At 45.5% G+C, this 17,553-nt stretch overlaps 2 protein-coding genes across 2 annotated transcripts in view; both read right to left on the reverse strand.

The window, feature by feature from the left end:
* The window catches only part of KCNH1 (potassium voltage-gated channel subfamily H member 1), a 309,398-nt gene that overhangs the window by 92,924 nt on the left and 198,921 nt on the right, over positions 1-17,553 (reverse strand). The window contains exons 8-9 of the mRNA XM_006907696.3: positions 6,949-7,148; positions 2,018-2,270 (exon numbers count right to left, since the gene is read on the reverse strand). Of these exons, the coding sequence (XP_006907758.1) occupies positions 2,018-2,270; positions 6,949-7,148 (453 nt within the window). The remainder of the gene's footprint in view (positions 1-2,017; positions 2,271-6,948; positions 7,149-17,553) is intronic.
* The window catches only part of LOC112476446 (acidic leucine-rich nuclear phosphoprotein 32 family member B-like), a 20,426-nt gene continuing 14,154 nt past the window's right edge, over positions 11,282-17,553 (reverse strand). The window contains 3 exon segments of the mRNA XM_025043994.1: positions 11,282-11,391; positions 17,190-17,488; positions 17,490-17,553. The exon segment at positions 17,490-17,553 is cut by the window's right edge and continues 203 nt beyond it. Coding sequence (XP_024899762.1) covers positions 11,282-11,391; positions 17,190-17,488; positions 17,490-17,553 — 473 coding nt within the window.

Consider the following 17,553-nt stretch of genomic DNA (forward strand, 5'->3'; position numbering starts at 1 on the left):
TTCCCTACAGCTATATTAAAGCAATGACTGCATCCTTCATGTGCTCTGTTCCTTATATACAGTCAAACCTCATGTCTCTATGGAGGGGGAAGGCCGGGAACAGCATAATCTTGTGTGCAGACTTCAATGGACACCAGAAATCCAGAACGCTTATTTTAGCAAAAAGTTTCAGTCTCCATCCCCAACCCGTTCTCTATCCCAGTCTGCTTCTGACCATCTGCCTGCTCGTACTGAAGGTATTTAAATCATCCTTGGATTAACCTGAGCAGAATGTAATCAAGAGGGCAAGTTGATTTGGGGCCAGGGGGACAAGAGGAAGGCTACATATCATGCACTCCAGAGTCAAGCAGGAACAGAGTCCGGGCCTTTTTTAAAAAAAAAAATTATCTAAGTCTAGATACATCGTCTGAATCTCAATTCTAACTTCAGTGTAACTTAATCTCTCCCTGTCTCATTCTCCTAAGAAATCATATGTAAAAAATAAAAATATACATCTACAATGTCTGGCAGTACCCGGCAACATAACCAGCAGATTACATAAATCTCCTTTGGGACTGCAGTATCGCCAAATAGATCGGAGAAGAGGTTCTGGAGTCTGAGGGACTCCAGGATGCTGGCTCCATGGACCTTGTCAGCTGTGATATCTTGAGAAAGTTCCCTAACCTCTCTAAGTGCTCATTGTCTCATCTGCAAAATGGGATAATACAATCACTTCGTAGGGTCACTGTAAGGATTCATTGAGAATCTGTATGTAAAATGCCCAGTACAGAGTCGATGACCATAAATGACGGCTGTTATTATGACGGCTTGCCCCCTCAAAGAGGTAGACACACTCCCAACAAAGAGCTGCTTTGTGGCTACCTCAGGCAATCAGATGAATTCTCAGAGGCCACTGATGCTCAACATGCAAAATAGCAACATGTCCCCCACATCCTTGCTCCTCCTCCCACGTCCCCTATTACGGTGTATGGCAGACCAGCTTCCCTGTTATCCAAGAGAGAAATTTGGCAGTTCTGATAGACTCTTCCCTCTGCCCCCACAGTAGATCCTTCATCCTGCAACAGGTTCTGTTGATTCTACTTTTTAAAATATGTCAACTCCATTTGCTTCTGTCCATCTCCCTGTCCCAGCCTTCCCCTTCAATCCACTCTCCAAGCTGCAACCACAATCATCTTTCTAAAGCACAGATCTGATCACGCCTCTCTCCTGTTTTAAACCCTTTGATAGTTCCCCCAAATACAATTCCAGTCCCTTAACATGACTTCCAGAGCCTTCCATGATCTGCCTAGAGCTTGGCTCCCTCCCCAGCCTCATCTCTCACCATCTTCCTTCCCGTTCTGTGTCCTCCAGCCACAGCGAAGCACGAGAAGTTCTACAAATGAATCGGGTGCTCCCTCGCGGGCTCGCTCTCTCTCTCTCTCTCTCTTTCTCTCTCTCTCGTTCTGTGTCCTCCAGCCACAGCGAAGCATAAGAAGTTCTACAAATGAATTGTGTGCTCCCTCACGGGCTCACTCGCGCTCTCTCTCGCACCTTCTCTCTCTCTCTTTCTCTCTCTCTCTCTCTCTCTCTGCAGCGATTTCACATGTGCTTTCCCCTCTGCTTAAAATACTTCTTTGTCCCTTCTTTTCTCCATGCTAACTCATTCTCAATCTTTACATTTCAGCTTAGGTGTCGTTTCTTCCAGGAAGCCTTTCCAACACTTGAATACTGGGTTAGATGCCCCTTCCACTGTATGTGAAAGTCTGCTTATTTGTTCATCCCTACAGTAGACTGGAAGTCTCTTGGGGACAAAACCCATTTTTGTCATCGAAACAGCCCACCAGCAAGTATCTCAAACAGCAACTGGCACAAAACAGGCACTCAAATATTCGTTTGTTGGGTAGACGGACAGATGCTAACACTTGGCCTTGGCCTATGGAGCAGTCTCTGGTTACAGGCGGTGGCAGCACTGAGCTGCCCAGTAGCTAAGCCAACCGTGGGCACCAGAAGGTTTCCATGCAGCAAAGGCAACACCTACCTAGGATGGCTACCACCTCGTCGTCCTGGATCACCTCCAGGGAACCGGAGACCACAAAGCAGAGGCTGTCGACGCTCTCTCCTGCGTGGTAGATGAGGTCCCCTGGGGCGCAGTGCACCGTCTGGAACTCCATGGCCAGTGCCCGCAGGCAGCCGTCGCTGGCCAGCCGGAAAGCTGGGTGTTCCTTGAACACCTTGCGGTTCAGGTGCACGCAGATGTCAGCTCTCATGTCTTTGGGGCAGATCTGCAGGACCTGGTGGGGCACAGGAAGAAATGGTGTCAGGGTCCTTCTTGCTGTGGCCTCTGGCCCACTGCCCCCAGGTGTTTTGCCTCCAAACACCTGGGGGCAGAAGCAACCCCCACTAGGCTAGACCACACTCAGTGTGCCGGCGGACAAGACAGCCACTGTCTCTGTCCCTGCGGAGCTTCCTCTCTTTGCAGGCAGTGATGACAAAATTCTGTGCTAAATGCTCAGAAGAGAAGCCCAAGAATCACGGGGCTGGGGAAATGTGGGATTGTCTAGGCGGTTGGGGAAGTTCCTCTCTGAGGAGGTGACACCTGCATACTGTGTCAGAGGGAGCCACACAGAAGAAGAACATTCCAGAAGAATAACAAAGGCTGTGAGGGGACCTGAACAATAGCCAGTGTGAATGAAGGGAAGGGGTAGGAGATGAGGTTTCAGGAGATGCCACACGGGAGAGCACCTGAGACTTTAGGTTATGCTAAGCCTTTGATTTATTCTGAGTGTGACTGGGGACACATTGGAGGACTTTGAGCAGGGAAGCGACAGGACCTGACCTCTATTTTAAGAGAATCATTCCAGCTACAGAGCGGCGTTAGAGGACCCTGACCCTAGCTTGAGCAGAGCCAAGGAATCGAGTTAGGTCGTTTCTGCAGGAGTCCAGGTGAGAGGTGAAGGCACTTGGGTTGGGACGCCGGCAGTGGAGTGAGAAGTGATCAAACTCAGAATATATTTTCAAGATAAAGCTGACTGCATATGAGTGTGATTTGAAGAGAGATACAAGGTAATATTCACCGAGCCCTCGCGACATGCCAGGCATTGCTGAGTACTTTAGAGTTGTTCATTCATTCATTTTTATCGAGTACCGTCTTGCATGCCAGCGATCACTCTAGGCTCTGAGAACGTAGTAGTGAACAAAATAGACAAAAATCCCTGCCCTCATATAACTTACCATCTAGCGAGAGTAGACAAATAATAAGCAAAATAGTAAAATGTAGTGGTAAGTGCTAAAGAAAATGATAAAAAAGGAAAGGAGAGAAAAAAATCAGGGAGGGATGTGATTTTACATTTTTAAGCGTTACGCGCATTAGTTAACTTAATCCTCACATAAACCCTAAGATGTATCATTCTATAGATGAGGAAACTGAGGCACAGGGAAGATAAAGAACTTGCCCAAAGTGGCACGGCCAGGACATGGCAGAGTGGAAATGGCAGAGCTGGGATCTCACACTAGGAAGCTGGATTTCAGAGCCTAGTTGAGACAGCAGTCACTTCCTGTATTATGCAGCTGCCCAAAATAAAGGGACTTGTAATTTGGCTCTCAGCATCAGGGAAGTCAAGGCAACATGGGAACTATAAGAGACCATGTGGGCTTCATCTTTTGAAGAAATGAAAATTTCTCAGCCTGTTCCAGAGAGAGAAATACTTTCCTGCACTAAATTTTCGCAAGAAACCATTGCATGGACCCTCACACAGCAAGCACTAGGTAACACAATAGGACACCTTCGAGAAATTAGGAGTGTTCCTACAATAACCTTTTCTCTCATCCTAGCCTGTGAACAAAGCAGGGGGTATAAAATCAAATGTGTTCAGTGAAGACATTTTGGCGGGGGTGGGGGGGAAAGGGGGGCTGGTTAGTTCCCCACCCCCGCTTCTTGGCCTTAGACCATTTGCCTCTGCATCTGGTGTGCGCCTCAGAATTTTTTAGAAGTCCTTCAGTACCCTTCAAAACTCAGACCAAGTCACACCTTGCCCTCGACAGCATTGCTCATACCCCAGCCCACCGGGGTGCCCTTGTGCTCTGCCTGGAGGTGTGGCCATGGAAAGAGAAGGGCACACAGTTGAAATCCCAGCTCTTTCCCCTCCAAGCGACTCAACTGCTCTACTTTAGTGTCTTCTGTCACATGCATGCTGCTGACATTGGCTTGTGAGGATTACGTGAAGTTACATCTACCAGTACACTTCCCCCAGCACAGTGCCCTGTCCCCTCCCTCTGCGTGCCTCTGCATTCTTGCTCCGAGGTTGTAGGATGCTGAGGGAGTCAGCATGTTCTCTGGGGGAGGGGAGAGGGGACCGGCCAACACAGAGGAAAATTCAGACTGCTCACGCTTGGGCAGAGTGCTTGCTAAGTACTTCCCTCCTCAAAGCTCATTGAAAACGAGACTCCGGTAGCAATGCCGATTTAATTCGGGTCCTCTGCTCCCCAAGCAGAACCCCGGAGAGTGAGGAGTGCTCGCGTGTCATGTCGAAACCGTGCCCAGTGGTTTGAAACCAAGATTGATCCTCCAGGTAAGTTCGCTTTTAAATATCTGCTTCCCCCTGCGCTGCGCTTTGCTGGCAGAGGCTGCTTGTGAATGGGGCCTTGGCATGGAGATGATGTTTTCTTCATAGGCACCGTTCCCGGAGCCACCGGAAGGCACGTGTGAGGAGAGGAAAACTGAGGCGGAGGAATGACAAACCCCCACAGCCATCGGCATCTCCACCATTCTGTTGGCCCCGCACTGGCCTGGGTGGGGGATCTTGAATTCCTCTGTCTGAGGGAGGGTGTCAGCTCAAGGCCCTCTCCTGGGCCATCTTCCCTTCTGCTTGGTTCTGGGAGAGACCATCCCTGCTGATGCTGGAGGCCTCGAAGGCCACAGGGAGATGTCACCGGAGAGGCTGCTGGAGCCTCCCCAGGCTGGGCGGGCCAGCGGCACGGCTGAGAGAACAGGCTGCCAGGACAGGCAGATCTGTATTCAGTTTCCGGCCTGAGCACTTACTCGCTGTGTGCACTTAAAGCGGTATAGTGCTTAGCTTCCTTCTCCAAGTCTTCATTTCGAAATTGAGCACAGAATTCTGCGGATTCTGAGTGGTGCCCCGCGAGGAACGTCCTGGTACGATGCCAGGCACACACGGTGCCCAGTGGGTGCTTAGCTTCCTTCTCCAAGTCTTCATTTCGAACTTGAGCACAGAATTCTTCTGCGGATTCTGAGTGGTGCCCCGCGAGGAACATCCTGGTACGATGCCAGGCACACACGGTGCCCAGTGCAAGTGAGCGCTCATGGCAGCACAGCAGTGGGTCAGCCTGAGGGAGACTTTGAAGTCCAGAAGATCATAGCCCAAAGGGCCTTAGAGGTCAGTCCCGTCTGTTAGTATTCACAGACACGGAAACCGAGGCTCAGAAGGATAAGTGACATGCTCGAGGTCACCAGCCAATTACCAGTAAAACCAGAGAAGCCGGCACCACCGCCCTCCCACCTCCCATACACCTCGGCTCCCGGGTCATCGCGGACCATTCTGATCCAGAAGGGAGGGGAGGAGAACTAGGGAGAGGCACAGGGAACACGGACTGGTTCCCTCCCCAGCAGTTGCCTGCCAGGAAGAGTGGGCCCCCACCAGGCTAGGCTGGGCTCTGGACTGAGTTGCCACAGTGTCCCTTCTTTCACCAGATGAAGACCTGGGGCAAATCCCAAGCCCTCCAGGGACAAGAGACAGCAGAGAGGGGAAGAAAGGGCATATGCTGATAATACTGTCTCCCACAGGAGCCACCCAGCTCAGCCCTGCATGGGGGTTGGGCAGGTACTGAAGCTTCTTTCCCACAACCAGCTTTACAGAGGCCTCTGGGCCCCTGGGAAAAGGAGCCCCAGGGCTGAGAGATCAAAGTTCCTTTCTGCTCCATCAGGTGCCAGGCACCCACAGGACCCACGGCCTTGTTGGGAGAGCAGAAGAGAAACAACAGTCACAGCCGTGGCAGGTGACTGGCAAAGCCAGGGACATGTCCTGCCTGACTGACGCCTGGCCTGTCTGAGAAGCGAGGGCAAGTCCATCTGGACTTTTTCTTCTATCTGGTGTGAATTTTAAATTAAAAAAAAAAAAAAGGAATAGTAGGAAAAGCATAAGCTTTGAAGTCGGACAAATTGGGTTCAAATCCTGGCTTTGCCATTCTTAACTCTGACTGATGGTAGTTAAAATTAATTGGGCCTCTGCATCATCCCTCAGACAGAAATACCGGTGCCCCCTCCCCCTCCCTAGGGCTGTTGTGGAGCCCAATTGAAGCATGAATGCAGGGCCAGGTGAGTGGGGAAGGACAGTAAATATTTGTGCTTAACCCACGTTCCAGATCTGGTAGCTGGTGCTGTTATTATGTTACTGTTGTTGTTGTGGCAGATAATAAGATTTCAACAAAAGTATTGTTACTTTTAAGTTGGGATCAGTTAAATTTAGTTCAAAAATTTTTCCTTTTAAATTGTCAACTCTTATGCAACAAATCCATGATGAACAAAATGTCGAAACTCTGAATGAAGACAGGATCAGTAGCAACGCTGTGTCATCTTATGCCATCTTAGCCTGAGGCGAAAGGAAAACCAGAAATACGGATCGCCTCACTCTGGGTGACCCTGATTCTCATCATCACACAAGTTTGGGAAATTCTGTCCTGGACAGTTAAACTTCCAGTTCTTCTCTTCCCCAGGAGATACACCCTGTCTTTCCAATTTCTTAAATAATGGCTCTTACTTGCTACTCTTTGAGCAAGGCTGATCTGGAGGCAATCGGAACCTCTGGAAGCAGGTCCTAGAAACCCCAGACCACCCAGATGGACCCTGGGGTACAGCCAGGCTGGAGAAGCACTGCCCGAAAAGAGCCTCGGGCCTCGCTGGGCAAAGCTGGCAGACAGCGCTTCTCCCGGTCCGTCACCCACCTCCCACCTCACCTTCTCTGTGTCGATGCCTCTGGACATGGACCAGGTGGACACGATATAATCCATGACCCGCTCACTCAATCCCTTCGGCACCTGGTAGAGCTTCAGGAAGTCCCGGACGCTGTTGAGCATCTCATGGTACCTGTTGGTATTGGCGTACATCTGTTGGAAAATGGTCGTCACATTCCCGAAGATGGTGGCATAGAGAAGTGCTGGAGGCAGGAGGAGAAGAAATGACACGTGAGTGGCTCCTGAACCAGGGTCCGAGAATGCTTGCCTTGCCCAGAGCAGGCCGATGGCCAGAGCTGCCCTCCCCAGGACGGGCTGTCCTGGCCTTCTCAGGAGAGCTTCGCCCCAAGAGCCTCTGGGAGTGGACCCAGAGAAAGAGCGTCCTGACACCAGGCCACTAGGACAGGGCTAAGGTGGACAGGAGCTGACACGACCAGGCCAGAGCTAGGACGCAGAAAGCAGCTGGGGGATGGGGCAGTGGGACCTCTTCACGTATAAAGCCACATGAAGTTTGAGCCATGCCTGAGGCCACCGATCAAACGTGTTCCTATGCGCTCTGTACCAGCCTGAATCCAAACCTATCAGCAAGTAATCTTTATCAGCCCTGCCACGTCCCGAGCATTATACAACCCACTGGGACCATTAGGATGAATGGGCCACTCAGTCCCGGCCCTTACCCAGCAATGTCACAGAAGGGCAGGCCTGGAATATGCAATCACAGATAAAAAAAAAATAGTAATTAGTCTGTCGAGAGCAATGAAGGGTGTTCTAACTTTGCTTAGCACTTATTGTTCAGGTGCATGTTAACACCACAGTCCACTTCACTGTCATGTGGCCCCTGGGAAGAATGTGTGGCTTTGCTGTGGCGAGAATAAAATCCGAGCCCCTCTGAGATGCGACAAGTACATATTCTGTACTCCTATTGCTCCCCCAACCTTAATGTCACAAAAGAGGACCATGATGTCATCACGAAACCCCACCTTCTACCTCTAACTCCCATGGGAGACATGTTCTATTCTATGAACCTATGAAGGGAACTCTAGTCAGAAGCAACAAATTAAGGACAATAGAAAGGAAGTAGGTAGCTCAATTTCTAGGATTTTTGGTGGGACAGAAAAGAGACACTCAAGGAGTGGGTTTGGAAATAAGTGTCCTAAGGCCCCGCTATTCTCTGCTTACCCTTAACCAGCTCTCTAGCTCCTCATTCTCCTTAGCTCCCCAATCTCTAGAGCCATCAGCCACGCTCCCTCCCCCTCTCTCATCTCTGTCTCTTTGGGACATCTACTCCGGCTTCCAGAAGCTGGAGGGGCACCTAATATGCCTGCTACCAAAGGGAAGTGATAAAGGGAAAAACTCATCCCTGCGTTAGCCAGGCATCTGGCAATCTCAGAGACCAGCTTCTGCAGGGCTGTTAGACCCTCACCAGCATACCCGTAATATTCAGTGAGATAAGGAGACCTGTGGCTGCTCTAGGAAGATGGTCATTACTCATAAAATTATTTATGTTGGAAAACGCACCCCAGCTTCTAATCACTTTGTAGAGTATAGTTTACTCCTAAACTTGAGAAGGCCGAAAAAGTTTTAAAAAGAATAAATACATGGCCAGTTCTGCAGATATATCAAAGCTTAGAGGTAAAGAAAGGACTGAAATGAGGCTTTTCCCTTTTGTAACAATGAAAAAATAATTGTCCTCTGTCGATAGTTGATGGGTCTATGCAAACTGAATGTGTTCTGTGAAGAATTCCAGATGATATGTTAAAACTGAATTTAAAAAAGACTCTACCCTCAAACCTATATTTGTTTCTGCACTCTCAATTCTCAGCAGAAGAATTGGGCCTTTTCTAGCCCTTCTCGCCTGGGAACTCTGTTCAGCAATGATGGGGACACACTGGTCATGGAAGGTGCGCTGATATGGATAGAGCCACACCGACATCTTTTTTCCCCCTTTTATGCCAAATACAGAAAAAGAAAGGAAAAAGCATGGGTTGAATGAATACACAGGGCGAATAACTATTAATGAAAGAAACAAATCAAGGAAAAACATGATAATTGAAGAGAGAATTCTTCAAAATGGAGGTAGGCTTTTGAAGTTTATTGGTGAAAGATTTTCTTGGTCCATCTTTTTTCCCCCGGTTTCATCGAGATATAATTAACATATAGCATTGTATTAATTTAAGATGTATAACACAATGATTTGATATGTGTATATTTTGGGAAATGATTACCACAATAAGTTTAGTTAACATCCATCACCTCACATAGTCATCGGCTTGTTTCTTGGATAGTTTCTTCCCCTTCATCTTCTATTCTATTTCCCAGATCTCCTGTTATTCAGGTGTTGGATTCCTAGATTAATCTAATTTTCTTATTTTTCTTTCCTGTCTTCAATCACTTCATGAGAGATTTCTTCAACTTTTATCTCCTATTCCATTTGTTTAATTTTAATTTGCTCTCATACTTCTAATTTCCATGAATTTTTTTCTTCTCTAAATGTTTCTTTTTAATAGCATTCTGTTCTATTTCATTAATGTAATACCTTTTCTTATTTTCCGAGAATATCAGTCATAGATGGATTTTGTAGTTTTCTTTTCCATGCTTGGTCTTTGATTCCTCATTTATTTGTGTTTGCCCGCCTTTCACATTAGAAATATATGATAATCCTTAAGTGTCTACTTATATTTAAGAGTAGGGCCCTAGCTAGGAAATTGATTAAAAGCTTTGTGTCTATAAGTGGGGTTGTCAACTGTAAGAACTGATTGTAGGGTGACTTGGCTGGAGTTTATGTTAAAGAATCCATGGTGTAACCAACTTTAAGGTTGTCCTTTTAGACTTCCCAGAGTTCCCATGGAAGTCCTTGATCTCCTCTCTGGAGAATACTGGCATCATTCAGCAATTGAGCAGGGAGGATGACGGTCTCAACATTTAGCTTTCCCTGAAGCCCTGTTTTCATGTGGTACCCCTGCCTTCCAATGTCTCTCGTGTCCCTCAGTCCAGAGACTCTCAAGAATAAACAAGGCTTCTGTGAGCGGAGGAGGCAGTGACCCAGCTTCCTAGAAGGAAGATATCTGGGGGGTCTAAATGCTTCTTAAACAAATTTTGAACCAGCTCTCTTTTGCTTAGCCCTCCTTCCCCCTCACTTCTGACAGCACTTATTGCCATTAATGACTGAGTCTTTGAGGGGAGGGGGGAGGTGTTCAGCTGTAAATCAAATTATTTTTTTAGATTTCCCCTCTGCCACCTTAAGAGCTTTCTTGAGTCTGCCAAGTCAATCACTGTTTTCCAATTTTCAAATTTTTGATTATTCTTCCCTCATTCTCTTTGTCTTATGGACTTATGTCCTAAACAAACCCATTCCTTTGCGGTTACTTCAGTGTGGTTTCAGGAGTGATCAGACGTAAATGTGTGTATTCAGTCAGCCATGTTTAATAACAGTAATATGAATGGTCTGCAAAGGTGACCAGGAATTGCTGGCTTTGGCCCAAATTGACTCCTATGAAACTGAAAATGTTTTTAAATCTTCAAAGCCAAGAGCTCAGAGCAACATAGTAATAATAAATAACAACACTACCTCAACGTGCGTATTATCCCCATTTAGCAGATAAGGAAACTGAAGTCCGGGATTAGAAATAGTATGCAGGGAGGCCAGAACCCGGGATCTCTTGACTCCAACGCCACACCACACTAACTCATCCATTTGTAAACGTCAGTGTGTATCATGATCACTTGGAGGGAGTTTAACACAGTTTTGGGGCCTCGATCCCAGAGTTTCTGATTCAGTAGGTCTAGAGATTTTATGTTTCTAATGAGTTCCCAGGTGATACCGTTATTGCTGGGAGCTTTGAGAAGCATGGTGCTGTAACTTCTGTCTTCTACTGCAATTGCTGTTTCATTTCAGAATGTGTTGTCAAACTCTATAGACATAAATGTTGGTTTTGATTTGTTCTTCATGGTCAAGGCTTGTTGGATTATTCACCAATTTCTTTTTTTAGAGTTGGTTTAGGCAGATCGAAAGGAAAGGGTGGCTTCTCTAGAAGAAGCCTGTTTTCTGAACAAAGACTATTACACAGTATCCCCGCACCCTGCCGGAAAAACCGAGGCAGTACAAGCCCTTTCCAATTCCTGCGTTTAAACCAGATAGTCCCTGAATTCCAATATCCATTAAAATTATGCCTTACTCCTACTTATTTTAATGAGACTTAATTTCTTCATTTTTTTTTTTGAAGAAAAAGACTATTTAATATAAATTTCCCTCGAAGTAAAATCACTAGTCTTATGATCCTTAATTTCCCATTAGGACAAACTTCTCATTAAGTCAAGAAGTGACACTGGTTGGGAATCAGACCTTGGGGCAAAGGTCATTAGCACGCACAATATTGGCACTGAGAGCCCGAAGCAGACCAGACAACCTCTCACTCCCGAGACAGTAACGAGACACAGCAAGTGGGTCTAAAAAGGCAGAAGAGCTCAGAAGTTGAATCTTCTGCTTTCCATGTGAAGAGCAGCCCAGTCAATCCTAATAGGTGCCCCCACTGACTTATGTACCCACAATATTATCGCAAAGATGGGGCCTTCAGTTATACTCTCCTGGGTTCTAATTCCAGCTCAGCCACTTAGAGCTGTGTGACCAGAGGCAAAGTACTTCTTTTTCCCTCCGTTTCTGTTAGTCTGACAAAAGGAAAAACACCTGCTCAGACTCCTGGGTTGTTAGGGGACTTAATAAGATGCCATATGGAAGAACCCTGACTACTGAGCCGGAACACAGAGACCTTCGACATTATCTTCTCTTTCAGTTAATTGTCTTGGAATCGACTGTCAGGAACACACACATCAGAGAACATTTCAATAAGACAGTAACTTGAAGGGTGACTATTGTCTTTTCATTGCATAAACAGACTCAAAATTTATCATTACAGGAAAATGTTGGAGTCCAGAGAAAGATGTTTTAAACCAAGCTCATCAGGCACAGAGGCCTTCAAAGGAATCTCTAAGATCCATAAATACTAATAGCTTTGACACATCTGCTGAAATACTGACTACTTAGTGATTTTGAATGAAGGTATTTATGAATTAGGAAGGACTAAATAGTAAGTGTAAGCATGTGGGGGGAGGTGGGAGAGGGATGGGAATAAGGCCTAGGAACTAGATTTAGTCTTTATTCCATTTCACCTGCCATACATGACAGCAACATGTCTAATTTTGTTAACGTAGTATTTTTGGTCTTTGCCGCTGTTATTGCTTTTGCTTATTCTAAGGCGATAATGCTGGAGTGGGTGTGAGGATAATGTTTATATTGGCATGGTAACGAGCAACTAACTTAAAATGCCATTTCCTGTGATTTAAAATTCATAGCAATGAATCTTGTTGTCTGGGAAGAAATGGGTAGTTAACAATGGGGAGGAAAGGAAGTAGCCAAGAACTCATTGCCATGCCAACAGATCAGTGCGGCACAGGACAATGCAAAGACTGTGCTCTGGAGACAAAAAGTTGCCAGTTGGAATGCTGGTTCCACTCCCGACCTCAGGGTAATCACTCGACCTCTCTAAATTTCATCATATATAATGAGTTAATAATTATCTCACAGTTTATTTTTTAATAAGTGGGATAATGTATATAAAATATTTATCACAGTACCTGCTACGTAATAAAAGCTCCATACACAATAATAATAATAATTAAAGCTGGATGGTTAAGAATCATCTCTAAATTTTCTAGGTTCTTAATTCGACAAACATTAACTGGGTGAGTCACGTGCTCTGCTGGGAAGCAACATGGTATAATACAAATAACTTGGGCTCTGAAGAGAGAGAACCTTGGGGTTAAATGATTGGTCCTGCCGCTAATTCAAGTCCTAAGAGCCTCAGTTTCCTCACTTGTGAAAGGGAGAAGATAAACTACCTCTTGGGGTTTCTATGAAGATTCTATGAATTAACATGACACATGCCATGCACAATGATGGCATGGGGTAGGTCTGAAATAAATCTTAGTTTTCTTTCTTGAACCATGCAGTATTAACTTCCATCCATCAATCACTCCTGGATTCTAGTCCCCTCAGCCTTGGCTTTGTGTGGGTACATCCTACGGTGATATGTTCGCTTGTGCTTTAATTAAATAGAAGACTTCCTGGAGTCTTCTCCAGAAATTGTGACATCAGTTGGGGTCATTTCAGGGGCACCTTCCTTTGCATTCGGTGGGTGCTCAGTAAATGCTGTTGAGTAACTACTGAATAGACTGTCCCAAAGAGGTGAGTTCACTCAGGTTCAGTCATACGAGGTAAGAGTTCTGGACCCAAATCAACATGGGTGGGGTTTTCCACACCCCACCACCAATTCCCCAGCACCAAGTGAGTGTCCTACAGTTCAGCTCAATTCTGCTAGCAGCAGATTCCACAAGCTAAGGGCTCAGTTCCATAGACTGACCTCCACTTCAGACGCCGATCGTAAGTCCAAGTTGTTACCTGTGCTTCTGACTAACTGGCTCTAAATCAGAGCTTCCCAGATCCCTTCCTTGGGTTCGCTCAATTTCCTAGAGTGGCTCACAGAACTCAGGAAACCCATTTACTCACTAGATGACTTGTTTATTACAAAGGATGTTAAAGGGTGCCAATCAACAGCCAGATGAAGAGATACGTAGGGTGAGGCTCCAAACAAAGGCGCTTCTGTCCTTGTGGAGTTTGGGGCTCTGCACAGTGGCACATGGAAGTGTTCTGTTTCGTCAACCTGGAAGCTCTCAAAACCTGTCCTTTTCATTTTGATGGAGGCTTCTCTGCATAGGCAGAGTGATTAAATCATTGGCAATTAGTGATCAAACTGATCCTCTGTCGTGGGGAACCTGAAAATTCCAACCCTTTAATCACATGGTCGGCTCCACTGGCAACCAGCTCCCATCTCTAGGTCCAGGTCCAGGGTCACCTCCTTAACATAACAAGAGACATCTTTATCACTCTCATCACAGGAAATTCAAAGGGTTTTATGAGCTCTGTGCCAGGAATAGGAGAAGATCAAATACAGTACATGATTCTTATTATAAATCACAATATCACACAAGGGCTTCTCAGAGTTAGGTCTCAGACCAGTAAGCAGCTTCAGTAGAAACGCAAACTCTCAGGCCCACCCCAGACCTACTGGATCAGAATTTCTGGAAGTAAGGCCCAAGAATTTGCATTTTTTTCAAATTCTCCAGGTAATTCAAAAGGCTCCTTACCTTCAAGTTTGAGAAGCACTGCTTTATGCCATACCGATCCTCAGTATTTCTCTACTAAGGTTTAAGTATAATGCCGTACCCCAAGGTAGGCAAGATGGTCAGAGGGGGAGAAAAGATAGCGACCAGGCCATACCAAGGAAGCAGAAAGAGGCTATGAAGGCAGCCACCCTTCTCCTACCAGACAGAACAATGGCAATGAAGCCAAAGAGAATGAGAGCAACCCCACAGGTTCTCAGTATAGTGGCCCCGCTTGTCTATGGTTTCATTTTCCTCGATTCAGTTACTGTGGTAAGCCATGGCCCTAAAATAATACATGGAAAATTCCAGAAATAAGCAATTCATAAGTTTTTAATTACATTCCTTTCTGAGCCGCATGATGAAATCTTGTGCCGTCCTGCTCCATCCCGCCCGGGATGTAAATTATCCCTCTGCCGGCGTCTCCACACTGTAGGTGCCCTGCTTAGTGGCTGTCTTGGTTATCAGATTGACCATCACAGTATCACAGTGCTTGTTTTCAAGAGTAGTGATGCTGGCAATTTGGATATGTCAAAGAGAAATTCCTTTCTGAGCGGCATGATGAAATCTTGTGCCGTCCCGCTCCATCCCGCCCAGGATGTAAATTATCCCTCTGCCGGCGTCTCCACACTGTAGGTGCCCTGCTTAGTGGCTGTCTTGGTTATCAGATTGACCATCACAGTATCACAGTGCTTGTTTTCAAAAGTAGTGATGCTGGCAATTTGGATACGTCAAAGAGAAACTATGAACTGCTTCCTTTAAGTGAAAGAGTATGTACGTATAGGAAAAAATACAGTATACAGTATATCGGGTTTGGTACCATCCGTGGTTTCAGACATCCACCGAGGTCTTAGAACTATCTCCCTTAAAATAAGGGAGGACTGCTGCACGTTGATGCACAAGACACTGATGAAAATGATGACAACTCAGCTCTAAATTTCCAACCAGCTCTATCCCTCATTCCTCCTCGAGCCGTACGGCTATTGCCTAGGGCACAGAAAATGCCCCCCAAATCAGAGCATATAAAACACTCACACATTCCCTACTATATAACAAGACAAGCCTGAAAACTCTCACTTAATATCCTGCTAAGAATGGCACAAATTCCTATACCACATTGAAAGTCTGCTGTATTGGCGAATGCCACTTAACAAGCAACATTCTTATAAGAGAGATAGAAGGTCATTTTCAGGTGCTTCTTATCTGTCGAATAAAACAACAGCTCCCACTGCGTGCTCACTGTTAACAACATAGTAGAGCAACCTCATTTCAACCAGTGACTTAATAGCCCCATAGATAAAAGCACTTCAATTTCCACAGGCAATTACTTCTGCAAATGAATCAAAGAGGTCAGACACAGGTTAGAAAGGTCTCCAAATAATTTGCTACCTCCACTTATTTTGTGCTCGCTGAATTCTTGATTGCAAAGAGACGGCCACTTAGTTACAGTTATACTTGGCTAAAGGTAGATTAGCTTCTAGGTTTGCAAACCTACGTCTTGCTTTACTTCATAATGACAGCCCTCAGTTTTATATCTCTCCAACATGAATTATCAAATCATCTAATTAATAGTCATTTAAAATAACACATAATTTTCAAAGCCATTTAACCTTAATTGCGCTCATTTTCCAGCAATAGTTATGTCTTGTCCTGAAGTTGTAAGCTTCACAAAGCTCAAACTTCATTTTTCTCCTGCATCTCAAAATGAAGAAAAGAAAAAATTCAGAAGGCACTACTGTCACCATAGTGAACTAAACTGGAACATCACAACGACTGCACAGAGTGCCTATTACGGAAATACCTCTCCCAACAATAATAAAAAGAAATTAAAATCACTTTCTCCACTGTCGATGACTCTGATCTCAGCACCTGACCTCAGCATCTGTTGATGTTCCCCACTGAACAACCATCAATCTCTTAGTTTGTTAAAGCAGTACTGGAGTTTTTCAGTTGCTAAGTGACACTGTAGGTCATACTGCCTCTCTCCACGTTGCTTTCAAAGCAATAATTATCCAGAAGGATAGATTTCCCCAGCTTTCTACTGCACAGGATGCCAAGAAGTAGAGAGTCATAAACTGTCATACTGGACAGAGTTTTCCTTCTTTCATGAGTCAGTGGTCCTAATTCTGACTACTATAGCTGTAGGGCAAGTGCCTTTGTGACTCTTTGAGAATAGGAAAGCCAAATATTTGATTAGCGAATGAATAAATTAATAATAACGGTAATAATAACTAGTACTTATATAGCTTTCATGATGTGAGTCATTATTATAACTACCTTGCATACATGATTTATCTTAATGGTAGATACTATTATCATCTTCATTTTACTGATAAAGAATCTGAGTCAAGAATGTTTGAGTGACTTCCCCGGAGTCACACAGCTTGTAGGCGGCAGAAGGGGGATTCACACCCAGGCAGGCTGGCTCAGAACCCACTCTACAACTGCACCAGATGCTTCCCTAAGCACATGTCTACTGTGTGCAAGATATTGTTCCAATGATTCATGTTTACTGACTCATTTATATCTCTGAAAAGCTCTATGAGGTGAGGACTATCATTACCCTTATTTATAGATCGTCCACAGAGAGGTTAAGTTACTTGGTCAAGGTCATACAGCTAGCTGGTAAGTACGAAGCTGGATTCAAACCTAGGCAGTCCAGATACAAAGTCCTTAACACAAGGGTTTCCAAGCCCCAACACCATCGACATTTCACTTCTTTGTTGTATGAAAAGTACAAATGCTGTTACAATCTTGGTGTAACTGGTAGCCACAGACGGTCGACTCACCAATCACAGCTATCTATGCTATAGCGAGTCTTACACGAAAACCTAATAACACTTACGATTCTGTTGGGGTGAAGTCCCCAAGCTTGGTGGTGGATTCCCAAGAAGGACTAAATGGAGGAAAGCAGAGGGGCGCAGGAGCCAGTCCTTGGCTCTTTGGGTGGGTGGGTGTCCTGGGGCTTGTATCACAGCTACATTTACAAAAATACAAACCAAACCAAACCAAAACTAAAAAACAGCTACCAAATCCATGAACCATCCAACTAATGCTGCGCAATTCTTTTTTTTCCAGTCTTTTGGGGTCATAACCACCTTCTCCTTCACCATTTGTTTTTCTCTTCTTCTTTTCACCTTTTCTACTTTCTTCCTCCTCTTCATCTTCACTCTCATGCTCTTCATCGACTTCTCTACCACATCCGCATTCCTCTTCCTCCCCATTGACTTCATCTTCATCACCAAACTCTTTCTCCTCACCTTCATCGTCCTCATCCTCCTCCACCTCAGCATCCAAGTAGGTCAGCGGGGGCGGGAACCTGAAGACACTCTCGGTAGTCACTCAGGTTAGTCACCTCCCAGTTAAACATACCCAGGCTTTTCAGACACTCTT

The sequence above is a fragment of the Pteropus alecto genome, unplaced genomic scaffold (genome assembly GCF_000325575.1).
Source record: "Pteropus alecto unplaced genomic scaffold, ASM32557v1 scaffold101, whole genome shotgun sequence".
NCBI lineage: Eukaryota > Metazoa > Chordata > Mammalia > Chiroptera > Pteropodidae > Pteropus > Pteropus alecto.